Source organism: Embiotoca jacksoni, unplaced genomic scaffold (genome assembly GCF_022577435.1).
Source record: "Embiotoca jacksoni isolate LCO1_2020_lvr unplaced genomic scaffold, fEmbJac1.0.p SCAF_8, whole genome shotgun sequence".
Lineage (NCBI taxonomy): Eukaryota > Metazoa > Chordata > Actinopteri > Embiotocidae > Embiotoca > Embiotoca jacksoni.
Window position 1 is genome coordinate 12,384,362 of NW_027185436.1, and position 17,888 is coordinate 12,402,249.

Genomic DNA, 17,888 nt, shown 5'->3' on the forward strand with positions numbered 1-17,888 from the left:
GCCAACCCCATTACAACAATGTGGACCTAACAGTTGTTGTAATGCACACCCCATTACAGCCACTGCTTGGCAGTCTGTGTTGTTGTAATGAAGCTGTATCATTATATTGATCAGTTCACTTGACTTAAATTACCACTCCTTTCATAGGAGCTATCATCCTCTTGGTTCACGTCCATGCTACCTTTACAACACTTAAAAAAAAATAAAAAAAAAATAGAACTACAATTTTCGCCATGCAGTTGTATGCCTCCACCAGCCAGTGAAGTTGCAGTTTACATCCATATCTGTCCAGATTCATACATAAAACATGTAGTGAAGATCCCTATGTGTTCACACGCTTGGCCAATAAAGTTGATTGATGATGCTTCAAATATGGATGTTGCTGTAAAGATGCTCCAAAAAAAATCTATACAATCAGTGGTGTTTCAAGGTGGACACCCAGGATTTATGTCACCAATGAAATGTCTGACCAAATGTAAAATATGGTCACAATCTCTCCTGTTCCTGATTCATGGTGTTGCGTAATGGCCAGAAAAGGCTTTTTTGCCAAATACTTTGATGTCATAGTGAAGCTGACATTTGATCTTTTGATATAAAGTGACATCACTTTATTACTTTATCCTTTGAAATGTTACTGTGAAGTTATGTCATAATTATTGTATGAATTCGTAGTTATGGCCGCAAACGTTTTCTGTGAGGTCACATTCACCTTTGGCCACCAAAATCTAATCAGTTAATTCTTGGGACCAATGAAATATTTCAGCCAAATAAATCCCCTTGAGGCATTCACGAGCCATTACCATTCACGAGAATGGGTCAACTGAAGTCATCTTTGGGACCAAGTGAACCAATTTGAGGAAATTCTCTCAATGTGTGCTTGAGATATCATGTTCACGAGAACGGGTTGGATAAACATATGTACGTACAGATGTACATATGGAGTGTATAAATGTCGCCAATAGTGGGATTCCTGAACTGTCATTCAGTAAGAACAATGTTAGGTTGAGACATTGTGACATGAAAAACAGGGATATTTTTACAATGTTAAACATTTTTCTTTCTATTTATACTTTTTGACTCATCATTATTGCTGCTTTCCCACCACATCATACGGCTTGTCAACTCAACTCGCTTTTGGTTCTAGAGACTTTTCTGTATTTCATTTTCCACCGCAGGTAGTAGCCCCTGAGTGTAGCTGTAGTCATAGCGTTGCCATATGAAATTACAGTAACGTCACCCTCAATGCGACACTAACAATCTGTGGATCCTTTCTTCGGCAAAACTAGGAGCATCTGTAGCAGCTTGCTAGCAGGTTGGTAGAGGATGTCCCACAATGATGATGCAGTGATGATTCTAGTGACGATTCTCTCAGACAAATCAGTGGTCTGCAGTGTTTTCACATCATCTTTTAGTATCAGCTCACCACGCACCCTACAACTTTTACATGATGGAGTCAAGTCGGGAAAAGCGGCTTTTCAGTTAAATAACGTCTGCGCGCAACACACCACGCACATTATCTTAAAATGAGAGAAGTTCAAACAAAAATGAGGCCATTCAGTCTCCCAGTGACCACCAATATTGCAGCTTCCACTGTTAAACAATTCTGTCAACATATTTAATGCAGAGATTGGCTGAAATAAATGAATCATTTTTGTTTCAATCTCTTTTTGCCCTTAGCATGAAATTGCAGATGAACTGTGGTGGCCTTTAAACAGCAAGAAAACGCAAGCACACTCACTGTTGGATGGTTGTGCTGTGAGAGAATCAAACGTGGCCGACTATGGCGTAAAGAGCAGAAATTGGCACAAACAACTTCACCTGACTCGTGAAACAGAGATGTCGTCACACCCGCTGTAGGGCATCCGCTAAAAGGATAAAAAAGGAGGGAAATCGAAAACTGAAAACGGAACCTCTATTGTCCAAGCTGACCGTCTCAAACAATGTTTTACAAATTTAGATTTTAATGACCTGCCAAAATCAGCATTCTCAATTTATCAACTTCCCCTTGCTGCTGATAAAGGATAAAAGCTACAGTGTGCAACAGAGAGAAAATATAGCTGTGCTGACTGGAACACAATGCAAGTTTAATAATGAGTTCAGGTTTCATGCAGCATATAGCAGGTCAGTGTGCACACTTGAACCACAAAAAGTGAAATAATCCAGCTACAGCCAGTGAGCACGATACCAGTAATATAGAGTGGATTCTGTAACAATACAGTCTTTCAACAAAGCTATTCTGTCTACTGACTCCATGTGGTCATGATTAAAATCATATTGATCTGTTAACACCATCAAAGAATAAAAGGAATATCAATACACCATTGTAAGAGAAACAGGCAAGACCATATAAATACAACTGACACATCAGATGGAAAGCAAACACACGAATCAAAATATGCTGAAAACAAGCTGATCGAAATTTTGTAAATCACTTCCTGTAACAACCAATCATAATCACTACTAGACATTTATAAAAATACCCAAAGCAAATTTAATCCTGTTGAAAACTAACATACATGCAACATTTCAAAATAGTATTTGATAATGCATGAGAACTAAGTCTGTAACTATTGATTATTTTCATTATCAATTAATTTGTTCATTATTTTCTCAATTAATTAGGGCCAAAGCACCGATGGTGCAAAAGCCCTATTGTTATCCAAGCGATTATTATGATTCTCCGTAAACAACTGCATTTTTGGCGGCTTTATCATACTCAAAAACGCATGAAAGTTGGTACACCCGTCTCTCCTGCCGAAAAATGTAGTATTTTAGTGGAGTCGCGAGTTGGCGTGGCCAAATGGCTCGCTAGCGCCCCCCAAAAGAGATGCCCCGGCGGCTAGATGCACGAAATGTTTGGAATTAAGTTATCAAAATAATTTGTTTTCGTTGATCGGTGTGCCCATGGCGTGGCGGCCAAAAAGTGACCCAAAAGTCATGCTATGGCATGTTGTTCAAAAAATTACCAGCATTTTCAAAGTCAAAATTGACTCATGATTTTAAGTCATGACAAAGACTGGAATCAAACACCAAACCTTCTAGTTGAGAGGCAGCAGTGCTAGCATTGCACCACCAATCCTCCCAGCTGCATTGTGACAAATCTTTGGCTCGCTGCAACCTATAACTCCACCGTCTACAAATATCCATTCAAATGCGACCAAAATTCCCACAGACATTCTTTGGATAGTAGATATACATGTTTTCAATGGGGTCTGCAGTAATATTAAATATCTTCCTGTAATGTGCAGGGCATGCAAAACTTTTTCCAAACGTTTCAACTTCACTAAAAGTTGAATCACCATCAACAGGCCAAGGTGGAATCTGAATCATTAATAGTAACCTTGGTGAAGTCGAATCTTTTACCTGTTGAGTTAACCAGACTGTCGGTGAGTCGGTGGAAGCGCTGAGTGAACTCCGTGAAACACTTTCTCCTGCCCAAAATCTTTTTCTGGCGCTGAAGATGGTCCAGCGGTCTACGACGCCGACCCCGAGCTGGAAACAACCTCATGAAGTCACGGGTTCGAGCCCCGCTTAGGTATCACACATGGTTTATGGAGGGAAAGTCCCCTTAATAAGCCACATGGCTCACAGAGGGTGATACCTCCTATGGCAAGTCCCTCTAAGGGTAAGCCACACAGGTATGGGTTTGCACGTGCAGTCATACTAATACCAAACCAAAGGTCAACAACAATATAGAATTCAAAGAAACAAAAAGGCCAAGAGACTTTTTCATTGTTCTGTTATAACAGTCTCACAGTGAGAAGTAACTTGAGGCAGTTCAGAAAAAGGTTATCACCAAAAAATGATCAAATAAGTCATCCAAAATATCCAAAGTATGTTGTCCAAAATATAATAAAAAAAAAGAGTCATACTATGTCGTCCGAAATATTCAAAAAAAGTCATACATGTCATCCACAAAGTGACCCAAAATACATTTTCGTATATTGTATACAGTATAGCCAGGGCAATGCGGCTAAGTTTGATGTTTCGCCGTGACACAGGAAGTTGATGTTTAAGGTCAAATGATGCTCCAAAACCTCATGAAACTTGCGTCAGGCGCCAACTTTCATGAGTTTTTGAAGGTGTTAAAGCTGCCAAAAAAAGCCTTTAAAAAAAGAAAAAAAAGAATAAGGAACAAGATTGAGAATTTTTTTTTTAACTGCAAGCGTGAATATACGGGCCCTCGCACGCTGCACGTCGGGGAGCCGGCGGCCCGACGTGCAGCGTGCGAGGGCCCGCATATCACTGCTTGCAGTTTTAATTGTTATTTGGTCTTTAAAATGTCAGAAAATGGTGAAACATATCGACCAATGTTTCCTAAAGCTCAAAGTGCAGCTTAAAATGTCTTGTTTTGTACCGACCAACAAAATATTTACTTTAGAATATTTAGAAGTTGGGCGTTACAGAATTTTTGTATTTGTCATTTGTTTCAAGCAATTGTCAAAATAGTTTATGATTAGTTTTCTGTCAATAAACTAATCAATTAATCGATACAGCTGTAGTGTAAACCAGTACAATATAAACAAGTAAACAACACCTACACCCACAACAAAGAGGACAACAGCATCTAAAAAATGTATATCAGTGAACAAGCCTAAAATCTCATTCACAGAGTTATTATTTTTTTTATATTTTGTTGCCTTAAATTAGGGCAAAAATTTACAAATCTAAATCCCGAAATGTGACTAGATCTAACATTCTTTTGTGTAAAAAAAAAAAAAAGACCAAGACTAAAACTAAATAAAATCGTGCCTAATTGAGGGCTTACAGGAATTATGTTGCTACAGTTTAATAGCCAAAGATATTTGAAACTGAGTATGTAAAACTGAGACCTGCAGGTTCACTGTAAAATGGTTTTTTAAACCATTTCTGCAGCATAATATCAGGAAAAGGATGTTCTAACGTGCAGGAACCAACATGTGCATGTTTGGTTGTGATTTAACCTCATCAAACAACCCAAAGCAGTGTGAGCAAGCCAAGAAAGCTGTGTTTAATGTCTTAGCATATTAAGATAAGAGGAAAGGGCCTAACCTATTCTGTCCAGACAGCAGTCACCCATGGTGAGGTGATTGTCCATTTAACATGCTAAAAAGTAACTGCATATTTTATGTGGTTTCCTAATATAACGAAAAAGGAAGAAAATAGTAATCAGAGAGGGAGAAAGGAGCTGAAGGTGGGTGGAGGGGGGGAATAAACAGCAGTTTTAAGTTAAAAATCAGAAGGCAAGCTCAGTAGAGCAATGACAGTGGGTTTGATGAGTTTCAGTTGTTTTGAATATACTGCAAGAAAAACAACGACAACACCATGATCAGTGGGAGACGAAGCAGGTGGCATGTAACTCCAGTGTGTCAGCATGGCAAACAACATGGAGGAAGTGTGAAGCCAGAAAACCACTGTGAGCCAGCAAAGGTTTGATGTCACAGGGACACTTTCCTGATACATTCATGAGCGATTACAGTGACGGATAAGGGAGACAGAAGTTAAATATGGCTGAAAAACAAGGGTGGGAAAAATTGTCAAAAGGAGAAAGAAGCACATCCACAGTATCATTTTTGGCTGGTTGACTATTTGGACAGCCACAGCATTTGTGATTTCTGTGAACAGCTTGGCTTCAGTTGTGTTTGTTACTTTACAAGACCAAATCTGACTGATCTCTTTGTCTCCATCTCACTTGTCATCGGGGGCCGATCTGAACTGGCAAATCGACCTCTGCTGGCGCACACTTTTACATCCGAGACAAACAAGGACAAGCAATTTGATACACAGCCGCAGTAGAACTAATTGATGAAGATGATAAGCACACCATCTGTCATTTCATAACATGCTTTTCATCAGCCCAGAAAGTAGCACACAGGATAGATCCCACTGCTAATGAAGCAGCTGCAGAATAATTATATATATATAAATATAAGTTATATAATATGATAAAATAATTTAACACATGGCTTATTCACAGTTGATATAACAACTAAAGATGCATTCTTTGGCTCCACTTTGATTAACACAGTAGTTGTGAATATTTTTTTCATAACAGTCGAGAGACTTTATTCTATTCTGTCAGGGAAAAAAACACTTTTCAGGCAAATTAACAGAAACTTATATTAGCATACACATTTTATACTCTGTCCCCTAATCTGAGTCCTCTGCTCAGGACATTTAATCACCTTAAACGATATGAATAAATTCATACTCAATGTTTCCTATTTATGCTGATGAAGAAAAATTGTTTTAGATGTTTCCTATTTCCTTAGCAACTACTCAATTTCAAATAGTTTCAGTGGCAGATATTTACTGTACATTAAAATTACATTGAAACATTGGAATCACTGATACCTTGATGATGTAGCCACTGCAAGCCATCCAAAATACGCTAATATGATATATGATACAGGATAAGTAGACAGCAACATCTGATCATCTTCACCAGATACACATGCACACAATCACACACACATTCCTCAGCACTACACAAATAGAGGACAAGCTGTGTACTTACAAGAGGGAGACTGTGCCTTATCCTGTTTGCATTTTTTTTTTTTCCCCCAGACTTTGCAGGACAATATCAATGTTTTAAGCAAAAAAAAACAGGTGGAAAAGGGGAGAGTTGGAGAAAGAAGAAGGTCATTTCATTCAGAACTAAACCCCGCTGGATGAAAAGCGGAGTAAATGGCTTACTGAGAAAGAAGGGGAAAAGGAGGGAGCGAGAAAGAGGGAGGGGGCAGGAAAACCAGACAGCGAGTGAGAGGGCGACTGGAAGAGAGAGGGAGAGCGTTAGCTGGTGAGAATGTATGGGAAGAAAAAAAGAAAAAAAAAGAAAGGCAGTTGGGACCAAGAGGCAGGCAGAGGGAGGGAGCAGTGGGAAAATGATAAATAAAACATGTTTAAAGAGGTGATCCAAATCTGTCCTCACTTGATATTCCTGAGGTTTCAGGACCATGGACAGAGAATTATCTTTTATTGTAAAAGGAGAAAAACAGCTGGGATGTCAAAATAAAAGAAATACACAGAAAAAGAATAAGAGAAAAGGAACTGAAGTAAATCACCAGCCAGTTTACTAACACATGCAACCAGAGTCAGTGTAAGTAAATTACCCAAGGACTGTCGGATTGACTTACTGATAAAATGTTGTTCGAGAACTCAGGTGCTTTTACTCTCCTGCCTACCTCAGCTGTATTTGTCTAAACTCAGCTGTTCAGCTCACTGATCACAGCGTCTGAATTTCTCTTTTATTTTATTTTTTTTAATTTATTTTTTTAAACAGCCTCCTTGAAACCTTTTCATTTTGTTCTGAAATTTCAATTCCACGGACATTCACACTTGGGCCCAATTTAGACAGGCATGTCTGTCATGGTGGCAAATTCAAGGCACCCCTGGAACAAATGATTCCACGGGCTGTGATAAAGCTGTGGTAAAAACAAGGCAAGCAAAACCATGAGAGGTCACGTCGAAGTGAGGGGAAACACTGCCATCTGCTGAACGTTTACATGCCTCATATCGAACAGCCTTAGTACAAGGGTAGAAATCCAATCAATGCCAGAATTAAAACAATATGGAAGGACATGCAGTTAACAAGGCTTACAAATGAAAAGGCTGCTAATGTGACACTAGTACAACTCCAAGTATTTGATTCAGAGATGTGGTCAGTTGTACACAGGATGGATCTCATGGCCGACAGATAAAGACACACTAAAGAGTCAAGACGGTACAGGAATTTTACAAAAGATTACTGACTTAAGAATTCAGCAAGTAGGGCAAAGGTAAAACATAAAAGTACAACAAGATGGTAATGAAACAACATTAAGTTATAAGTTCGCTCTCTGCTGCTGTACCATGTGTCCAGGGTTTGCTCTATGCTCTCCTGAGGAGAGGTTAATGAATGTAGGCATACTGTCACTGATCCATGTCTGTCTAACACCTGGGACAAAAAATGAGATTCTCTTATAAAGCCTGATAGCAAAATATCATTAACTTTAATTTAGATAAGAACTAACATATACTGGATTCATTGTGGTATTAAAGCATTATACTTCTGTAGACACACTCACAGTGTCGTATTTTCTCACATCGTCTTAAATCCTCCTCCTACAGATAGATTAGCTGTGAAAGGGAAAACACAAAGATGCTTTGAAGACAATTACAGCACTAATGCAACAAATACTAAAGAGTTTAAGTTCAATTTGTAACACATGCAGAGCCATATATGACAATTACTTTCATTATTGATTAACCTGTTCTTTATTTTCCCGGTTAATCAATTCATCCTTTGGTCTTTAAAAGTGTCAGAAAATGGTAAAAGACGTCGGCCAGGGTTTCCTAAAGCGCAAGGTGCAGCCTAAAATTCCCAACAGTCCACAACCAAAAGATGTGCAGTTCGCTGGGCTCATGCTGAAGTGATAGAGTGGGTTGTCCACCTATAACAGGGATGATTGTTCAATCCCTGCTTCCTCAAGTCCCTATACTGAAGTGTCGTTGAGCAAGACGCTGAACCCCAACTGTCGCCTGATGGCAGCAAAAGTTTTCTGCTGCTCTGTCACTACTGGGCAATGCGAGATGCAAAAAAAAAAAAAAAAGAGCTCTGTAAATCTCAGAGGTTAAGTCAATGGTCTTCTATATAAGTGCAGACCATTTGCCATTTTATTATCATGAAAGACTATAACAACAACAAAATATTCACATTTATGAAGCAGAAATCAAAGAGCATTTAGCTTTTTTTTTATTTCATTAAAAATGACCCAAAACAAATAATTGATAATCAAAACAGTTCACATTCATTTTCTGCCAATCAACGAATCAATAAATCAACTCACTGTTCCAGCCCTTAATACGTTTAATGGAGGCAACAGTGAAACTGGAGTAACTACTAGCAGCACGTACTCAATCTCCACCCATTTTATACATCTAGTTCAGTTTACTGAGGATGATTACAAAAGCCTTTCTTAGTGGGAAAAAAAAATAGAGGTGGACATCTGGGAGGCAAGAAAAGACACTGCTGAGTTGCATTATGGGAATAGTAGAATCTAGAATTTTTGGAGTTTGATCCACACTAAATATTAAAATGCACAACCTCTGCTGTTTTGATTTTATTGTCTGTGAATGGGTATGTTCAATTATTGTTTTTAAATTGGTAGAGTGTATCTTTAAATGTCAATGGTTTACTGAGAACAGTGTAACTTAAAAAACTGCTGAGTCAATGACAGTGTAAAAACACCTTAATCATCAGAGTTCAGAAGGTAAAGGCACCTATCCTTCAAACAAACACTGATTTAAAACAAGTTACCTGCAGCAAACTTATCTGGGAAAGGAGGAAGCATAGATTTTAAAAATACTAATATATCAATAATTATATCACAGTAAAAACATGTTTATATATGACATTTCATAAAAATTTGAAGGATTAATATGTTCTACTCTAATCCAAAAGGTAGCTACTGTAACTTTTGACAAATGTTTCAGTTTAATGGTGTCAGCTCTAAACAGCTGTTGTATTGTATTTGGTCGACCTGATGTCAAAACTTTTTAGACTAAAGCTGCTCTGTTCTTCATTGTATTTAAAAAAAAAAAAAAAAAAAAATTAAAAAAAAAGACATCTTGTTCTCTTTCAGATCATAATCTTGCTTTAATCTTTTATTAAACTGAACCGGACTTCTGTCTGTTTCACCTACTCTGGTACATGAAATACTTTTCTGGTAACATACAGGGGTGAACATGTTGTGCAAAGCCTTGGTTAAATACACAAAGAAACAGTTATGTTCTATGAGGAGACATTGCCGTCATCAGCATAGTTGAACTGGCCATCCAAAAAAGTGCAAGCACATACAAATACACAATTAAACACACATACACCACATACTGTAGGCTGTTTAATAGCCTAACCTTTTCAAAATACAAATACACCAGCATTCATCTCCTGCTGACTGGAAGTGGTGAGCTAACAAGGCACTCACATTCTCCCCCAGTCTATATTTAGTGATCTGACTTTCAAATGGAGGCCAGAGGAATATATAGCCTGTCTCAGTCTCTGTAGACCCTGTCTGCAAAAAGACAAGGCAGAGAGGCTCTGGGATGATGCCAGGATGAAATGTGAAGAAAAACGGTCCTCCCGGGCTTTTCCCACAGCCTTTGACCAGCAACGTCTAACACAACCATACAAGAATAAGTCCCCTTGGAAAGGAGTTGTCAGGAGGAGGCTGAATAGACGCTCAGTTCTCATAGCACCATTAGCATACACCAGTTTGTTTTCCAACTTGACTGAGCAGACAGCTCTGCCCTCTCCTGGCTCACAATGGAAAGTGAATTACATTAAAGAAGCAGGGCGGAAGCTGAAAAAGCTGTGCTGAATATCAAATGGCAGATGACACCAGATGCCAGAGGCTAGAGGAAAATCAAATATATTCAAATATCTGCACTGTTCAGGGAATCATGTTGAACATGTTGAATCAGTACTGAACACACCTTTTACCTAAAATAAACACACTCTTCTATGTTTGACCAGAATTTATCAACCCACACTCCCTTTATTTAAGAAGGATAGATTCTGACCATTAACATCTTACCCCGGTGACTCCTCGGCAGTCTTGTGCTCCTGCAGTTTGCGCTTCGACTACGAAAGACATTTTGCTGAGCTTTAATTTTTCATACAGTTATCTGCTCGCCACAGCTGCCCTTACCTGACTGATCATTCATCATGCGGATGGCTTTAGCTTTGGCCAGCTCCAGTGCCGTGACCCATCTCTGCCGCTCCACTTCCGTGCTTGCCTTAAGGTGGTAAGTGCGGCCTCCACTGCTCAGCACAATGTTACAGGCGTCCTCTGTGTCGATGTGTGCTGTGGCCAAGTTTATTGTTCCACGGCACGTGTGGGCCATCTCTGCCTGCGTCCTGTAACAAATTAAAAGGCAAGGAAAGCTGAATACACTGGTCTTGGAATATGAGACAGTTGGCATCAGCAACGGGGCTTGTGCTACAAACAGTTCATTTCAAAAAACATTTTATTCATGTAATTCAGCAAGGCTCCAGGTAAGATGCAACTGACATTCCTATAGCCACTGAGCACAAGCAGGGATGCAAGGAGGGACAGAGGACTGCCGCAGTGATCATGTCGGTCACTGAAGGCCAAGCAACAATGGTCATTTCACTGAACACACACCGTCTCTGAAGCAAAACATTCATGAAACCTAAAACCTACACTAGCTGATGCGAAACAAATGGGATAGTTTGAACTTGCTAATTCACTCAGTGTGACCTGGCTGGCTGCCCTGGTGCGAGTTGAATTGTGGGTATCTGGTTAGCCTCCACTAAGACCAACTGTTGCACATTCAGTGGGCCACAGCGGTCTAGATAACAAGGCCATTGTCTGGCTCCAAGCCTCTGTAGTGAACACAACCCAACAATGAATAACAGTGTGAACAAAGAGAGAAGAGAGTGTGAGAGGTGGTGAAAAAAGAGAGAGTGATAGAAGGGAGACAGAGCCAAAGCACCAGGGCATGAGATTAGAACAAAGAGCAAGGGGAACAGAGTGTTGTGTCTATGCATATATGCGCTGTGTAAGACTTGGATAAAACTACACACTCCATATTCTGTGTATCTGTGAACATACGTTCTTCGTAAATTAGTGGCAGCATTACAAAAATGAAAATGATGAAATACGTCTTTCAAAACAAATATAGAAGAATTTATTAATGTGGTGTGATTATGTGATCAATCAGTTCACACGTGAAAAGTTTTTAAATAAGGTTTGTGTTACTAGAACTAATTTAATAAGTTTAAGAGAAATATTGCATTTTGAATTGTGTGGTGGAGAGCTGGCAGTCAGGCATTTTGTCACTGTTAAGCAGGCTAAGCTGCAGGGCAGGGATGGACTTTCATGTCCCTTGGAGAGCAGGTTTTCAGTCCAGACACAGACCGCTGATTTTGCTGACTACCAGCATCAACCAGAGCATAGCAACTAATCAGCAAAATCACATGCTCCAGTCACCCTGCTGATGTGCAGAGGTTTGTTTCAAATGAAACCCGTCCATACCTTTGGAAACAGCCCCTTTGAAGCATGCAACCATGCAATCGTGGATTTTTTCTGTGGGGGCCTACATCAAATCATCCATCCTCGGTGAGCCCTCGATGCCACAAGCAGCTGCCTCTCAGCAGCACTAAGCTCCCTACCAGCTCCAGTCTCAGCTGACACTAGCAAGGTGGTTGCCACCTTATTAAGTCGGAGGTTGTTGTATGTGTATTTGTAAGTTCAGCTGGGCAGCCACTTCCCTCACACTGCTTCTACTGGCTGAAGTCAAGTCTTGTTATAATGCCAATGCAGAACAAGTGCTTCAGTGTACCGCTCCTCTGCTGGCACTCTGTGCACATCAGTTGCAAAGACAACACCACACTGGGGCCATGCGAAGCTGTGCTGAGGGCGGGCAGGGATCCTGAACACTCCAGTTTCTAGCCTCGCCCCGCCGAGCTCAGCTGCACAGTCCTGGATGTAAAGTGGGTCAACGAACTGAGTGTGCTGCTGATGAGTAAGATGAGATCCATGCTGTTTGCTTCTGCCCTGGTTGGAGGCGGGGCCATGCAAAGGCCATGAAATTATACAGTCAAGGAAACTACAAAAGCTGGGAAGGAGAGACAAGGATTACAGGGGCATTAAGGCACTTAGTAGGGGGGGGGTAGAGGTGAGTGGGGGCAGCTGAGGGTATGAGAGGGGTCCTGCATGTTGCGCTGAGCTGGGAGAGAATTGCAGTGCTTTACCTGTCAGTCCCCTGTGCACATATCCTCATAAAACACAAATCCACCGATCTGGAGCATGTAATGACAGAACAACAACCAGTGAACAACACAGATCAGACAGCCATAAGCATGAAGAGACATACACAGACAGGCAGAGGAAACAAGACTCAGTACCCCGAGCATGAGAATGTAGATAGGTTTTGCTGTGGCTGTGGGCTGTAATATCTCAAGACATGGAGGGAGAGAGCCAATGTAACGCTGGGGAACGTGTCGTGCTGAAGACAGAAAAGAAACATAAGAAGCTGGTGATACTGCAACATGGACAGCCTGACCTGTTGAGACACTGAAACAATGAGATGTTGAGAATGTGGCCAGACAGACTCCCTGCTCTCACCTACATGTGAAAACACAAAGACACTTTTACACACACACAACACTCTGTGGCGATGGCGCTAAGACTAACCAAGAGCTTAACAAGATTAGATCACAGCAGCTACATCTCTTGCTCCAGTCGCTCTGCTGATGAGCCAGGCTGGTAAACAGGATTCAGGCCAGGCTCTACCCTCCAGCTGAGCCCAAGGTTGGCTGGCTCTCCGCTCTCCCTCCCCACTTCCCTGCACCCAGGAACTGAGTGTACGAACAGCAACACCATAGCCCTGACTCTCCGAAGGCACACAGACAGAGCCGAACCGCCGGTGAGCCCTTTAATTGACACTATCTAGTTACTCTCCTGCAGTTGAGAAGGAAACCAGGAAGGCCTGGTCTACTATGAAAGACAAGGCCGGATTCACTGATATGGCAGCTCCAATAGCACTTAAAGCTTTAATGCCCCATAATCTTCCCTAACACACCCAGCCAGATTTACTTTAAGAGGTGAGTAAGTACTGCTGAGAGTATTAAAACTGGGAGGAAAAGTCAACTAATAAATTAGAAATGAAAGAAGTTCAGCAAGAGAGGGAGGACAAAGATCGTGTTGTACGTTACAGCGAGGCTCTTCAAACTGAATAAAAAGACAACGAAGCTGATGCAGAAAGAAAAGACAGCTAGACTTGCAGTGTCGGAGCCAAAAGTAATCAATAACAAATGCAACGCTGAATCTCTATAAAACTCATTACAGTTTAACAGGCGGAAGTGCTGAGTATGTCAGTCCATCCACAGAGTCAAAGCATTGATTACAGTCCACCAACGGCTTCTCAGCTGCAGGTTAGAAAACTCAGCGCTGTTTTGACGACAGCAGGTATGAGGAATGAAAGTGATCTCTTCGAGTTATTAACCAGACCTCCAACTGGCCTCTCAGTTACTATTGATTTATCAGAAACATAAATAAACCTTTTAAAAAGGGCAAACAAATATGGAACACCGCAAATCAAACAACTGATCAATACAATCTGGGCTATATCGGATGTGTGGGAAGTTATCTGGGCTTCAAAGTGAATCTCCTCATAACAGTTTCATGTGTTATGAGGAGACTAAACGTTAAGTTACTAAACTTTTCAGACCACATGCCGCTACGCATCAAACCAAATGTCCTAAACCCCACCGCCAATTAAAGATAACAACAAGTTTATAATACTCAGGAAAGCTAAATATATAACAACATCAGGCAGCTGTTTGAAAATCATCAGGACGCGATGCCTAAAAACACGTTTTTTTTTTGGACCTCGTAGCCATTTCAAAATTTCACTCATTCTGTTTGATAAAATCATAGACTGAGAAGTTAGTGTATCAAACTGAAGTTAGCATGATGCTATCTTGGATGTCAAGTCTTACCCTATGCGGTAAGTACAGGGAAAATGTATCTCTTTAAATATTCAAATGATTGACAACTATAGTGTATACGTAACAACTGTTGTCTATCAAAAAAAAGTTTAAATTAATTGCCAATTTTTCGACTCGGGCCAGCTGGAGTGTACATTCTTCAGCCCTTCAAGGCTCTTGCGCATCACCACTGGTCCACATTCCACAGTTCGGGAATCACTGTGTTGTGATATGTCTTTTCATTAAATCAAATCATATTTTGATCCGTAGTTACATCATCCAAGAAAAAGGCCACCACATGCTTCTTATAATACTTCACCTTAAAGTTACTGAAGTTGCTGAGAATTTTTGTGCGAGAGCAGCAACTGTAAACATAAGTGCTATTAAAAAAGTGAGCAGCAACAGTCATTTCTCTCTGAGTTCATCTTACAAAATTAACAGATAAAGATAATGGGGGGGGGGGGGGGGGGGGGGGGACATGCTGAGTCAATGACAGTGCAAAACATGTCACATTTGTCTGACTGCTTCCCTTTTACTTCACTCACAATAGAAGCGCAGATAGTCGGCCAAAGAAGGCCCACACAGAGGCACACAAAGCCTGAAGTCAGACACACATAATGTGGTCTGCCGGGAAGACATCAGCGGAGGGGACAACTCGTGCGCTTCACTGCCTCCGTGCTCGGATGTCGACGGGCTACCTTTACTTTAGGGACAGCAGTCACCTTACAACATAATGGACTATTAATAGGATGGAGGCAACAGGCATCTTTTCTTTCACCACAAGCCCGAGGCAGGAGTAGGGCCTTGGCTACCATACCGCTCTGTCAAATAACACTTTGCTGACAACAAAAGGCTTCCTGAGTCAGTGGGGCGCTAAGGTTTTGTGGCATGAAATGGAAAAGACATGGGTTCTGATCAGATTTCTGCAAACACAATCAGTGGTGAATGTCCTCGATTCGATCAGAATTTTTTTTTATTGCTATTATTGCTGTTGGAGCTGCAGTGAAGCATCACTAGTCCAAACCCAGACTCTCCCCCCTCCCCCTCTTTCTCCCCCCCTCTCCCCCCCTACTGACATGAATGATGACATTTCCAATACAATTATCCTTCAGGGATCAGCTGAGTTTCACATTATTTAATCACCGCAAACAATTACAGTTCGCATTAACACATTAAGCGACAAGGTAGAATTTTATTTTATTTTTTTTAATCATTGCCGATTTGTTATGGTATTTAAACGTCACAGTCACAGCTTTGACTCATAGCGCTGTTAGCGGAGGAAGGTTAACTCCGCTGCCTGCACCTTTATTCTGCTGTGAAACATTTAATTAAGGAAAGTGGATCAGACAGGGTGAACAACTGTTGCAGTAAATACTCCGTCTCCCCATTTATGTGCGCCAAAACCGTCTAGATGTTAGGTCTATTCATTCAGCTGTTATTCTGGAAAATATAAAACAGTTTGGGCTGTTAACATAATGGGCTTCAATATAAAGTGTATTCTGCTAAAAAACAAAACTTCTCAGTGCACCGAGGACTGAGTGACCTAGAAGGCGATAAAGGAGAGTATTTTAGTGTTGATAAAAGCAGTCCTACTGGTTAAACCAAGCAGAGCCAAGCAATGAAAGTGATGGAGAGTATCAGGTTTTTTGTGAGACAAAATATATCAACTTCAGGTCTTCAAAGCTTCAACTGCATTTCACAGCAAATGAAGCTGGATCGGGTGACAGCTTTGAAAATGCAAGAAAGCCTACCAGTGGAGTTGAGTTTATTTTGTTGCACGTACTGTTCCAAAGGTCAAAAACTGAACTTCCTCGGACTAGTAGATCAGATGATTCACCTGCAGGCAAAGTTCATATTTTAACATTAAGCTGACTCGTTGTTTGGTGGAAGATTTTTTTTTTAGTTCCGATTTGTTTTCTGACAGAAATCTGACACGTGCCTTATGATCCGTTTATTGTTTCCATGTTGTGTACCGTACACACACACACACACACACACACACACACACACACACTCCTGCAGCGCATCTGTTTACGTGCTGAGGAGCTCGGCTCAGTAAACGTGGACAAAGGCAATGCGTTATTACACTGAGCAAGGTAAACGGGACGGGCGTAAGGAGTACACGTGTGCAGTACTGACATTAACACTAAAAAAAAAAAAAAAAAAAAAAAAAAAAAAAAATCGTTAATGAGAGCTTGTCAACCGGTCGTTCAGAGACCCGGGCACCCTGTCGTGTCTCTGCGGAGCGGACAGCCGGATCTTCAGCTCACGACAGGAGGCTAGCGGGGCTAGCTTGGTTTGCTAGCTTTAAACGTCGGTTTCTGCCGTCACCATTTCCGTCGCTTTACCGAGTCGCGTTAGAAGACCATGCTTGCCGGGCATCTCTGTCCCGAGTTACTGCGCCTTCCCGGAGCTCGCAGCTGGCAAAAGGTCAAATGTTTTGTCGTCGTCAGCTCGAAGTAAACAAGACCCGTTTCTAGCTTCTAGCCCGCTGAGAGGATGCGCCGACACAGACCCCCCCCCCCCCCCTCCGCCGTGCGCTCCGGCGGCGTTTTAATATTTTTTTTTCTGAGCTCAAAAACACTTTTCCCCCCGAGTCCGCGATATTTACCTGTAATACGAAAGCAGGCCGTTGCTGAGGACAAACCATCGCCGCTGGTACCCTTTCAAGTAGTTGGTCCATTTAAAAAGCCAGCCTTTGTAAGTATCCGACCCCGGCGCCGGGGGCCGCGGCGGAGGCGGACGCCGAACCCTTCCCTTGCTCGCTCATCCTCCGCTCCGCCGCGCGCCGAAGGCTGCGGGACGAACCGGTGGCAGCGGAGACGGGGACACTACCCCCGCCGGGACCGGCGGCGGGCGAGGACCTCGGCGCTGACGAATGAGCTCGACGGAGGAGGGTCCTGTCCGGGGCGAGAGGAGCCACCGTGAACCCCTTTCACATGACGGCGGAATGGACACCGGAGGAAGGACGAGAAGTGATGCCAAGACACTTTGCTGATGCGGACTGCGGGATTCAGAGCACAGAGCTTGACTGGATAGAAAAGGAACTTCCTCACATGGTCTCCGTGTGATCTGACAAAGCCGTCGCCGTACCAGCGAGGATTCCCATGACAACAGCGTCAAGCGGTTGGTGGCGGCAGCTTCAGGAGGAAACGGCTGCAGACCCGATCATTCACGTCGTGCGGAATGAATGGGAACGACCGCTCTATCGATTCAAGTCTATGAGTCAGACCCGCACCACGTGACGTTGTTATCTAAACATTCCTAAACATTTGACATGCGGTCTGACTGGTGGTTTTTCTGACCTAAGCCTGCTCAGAGGAGTGGGCGTGTGGTTTTTTTGTCTCCACGTCAGTCACAGGAGAGGACGTCCTGCTGTTTTGCGTGCTGGTTCACTGTCATGACTTACCGACAC

At 41.9% G+C, this 17,888-nt stretch overlaps 1 protein-coding gene across 1 annotated transcript in view; it reads right to left on the reverse strand.

The window, feature by feature from the left end:
* Positions 1-17,755, reverse strand: part of osbp2b (oxysterol binding protein 2b) — a 51,741-nt gene extending 33,986 nt beyond the window's left edge. Inside the window, 3 exon segments of the mRNA XM_069138994.1 lie at positions 10,668-10,876; positions 17,085-17,198; positions 17,200-17,755. Of these exon segments, the coding sequence (XP_068995095.1) occupies positions 10,668-10,876; positions 17,085-17,198; positions 17,200-17,243 (367 nt within the window). The 5' untranslated portion in view covers positions 17,244-17,755.
* Between the last annotated feature and the right edge of the window lie 133 nt (positions 17,756-17,888).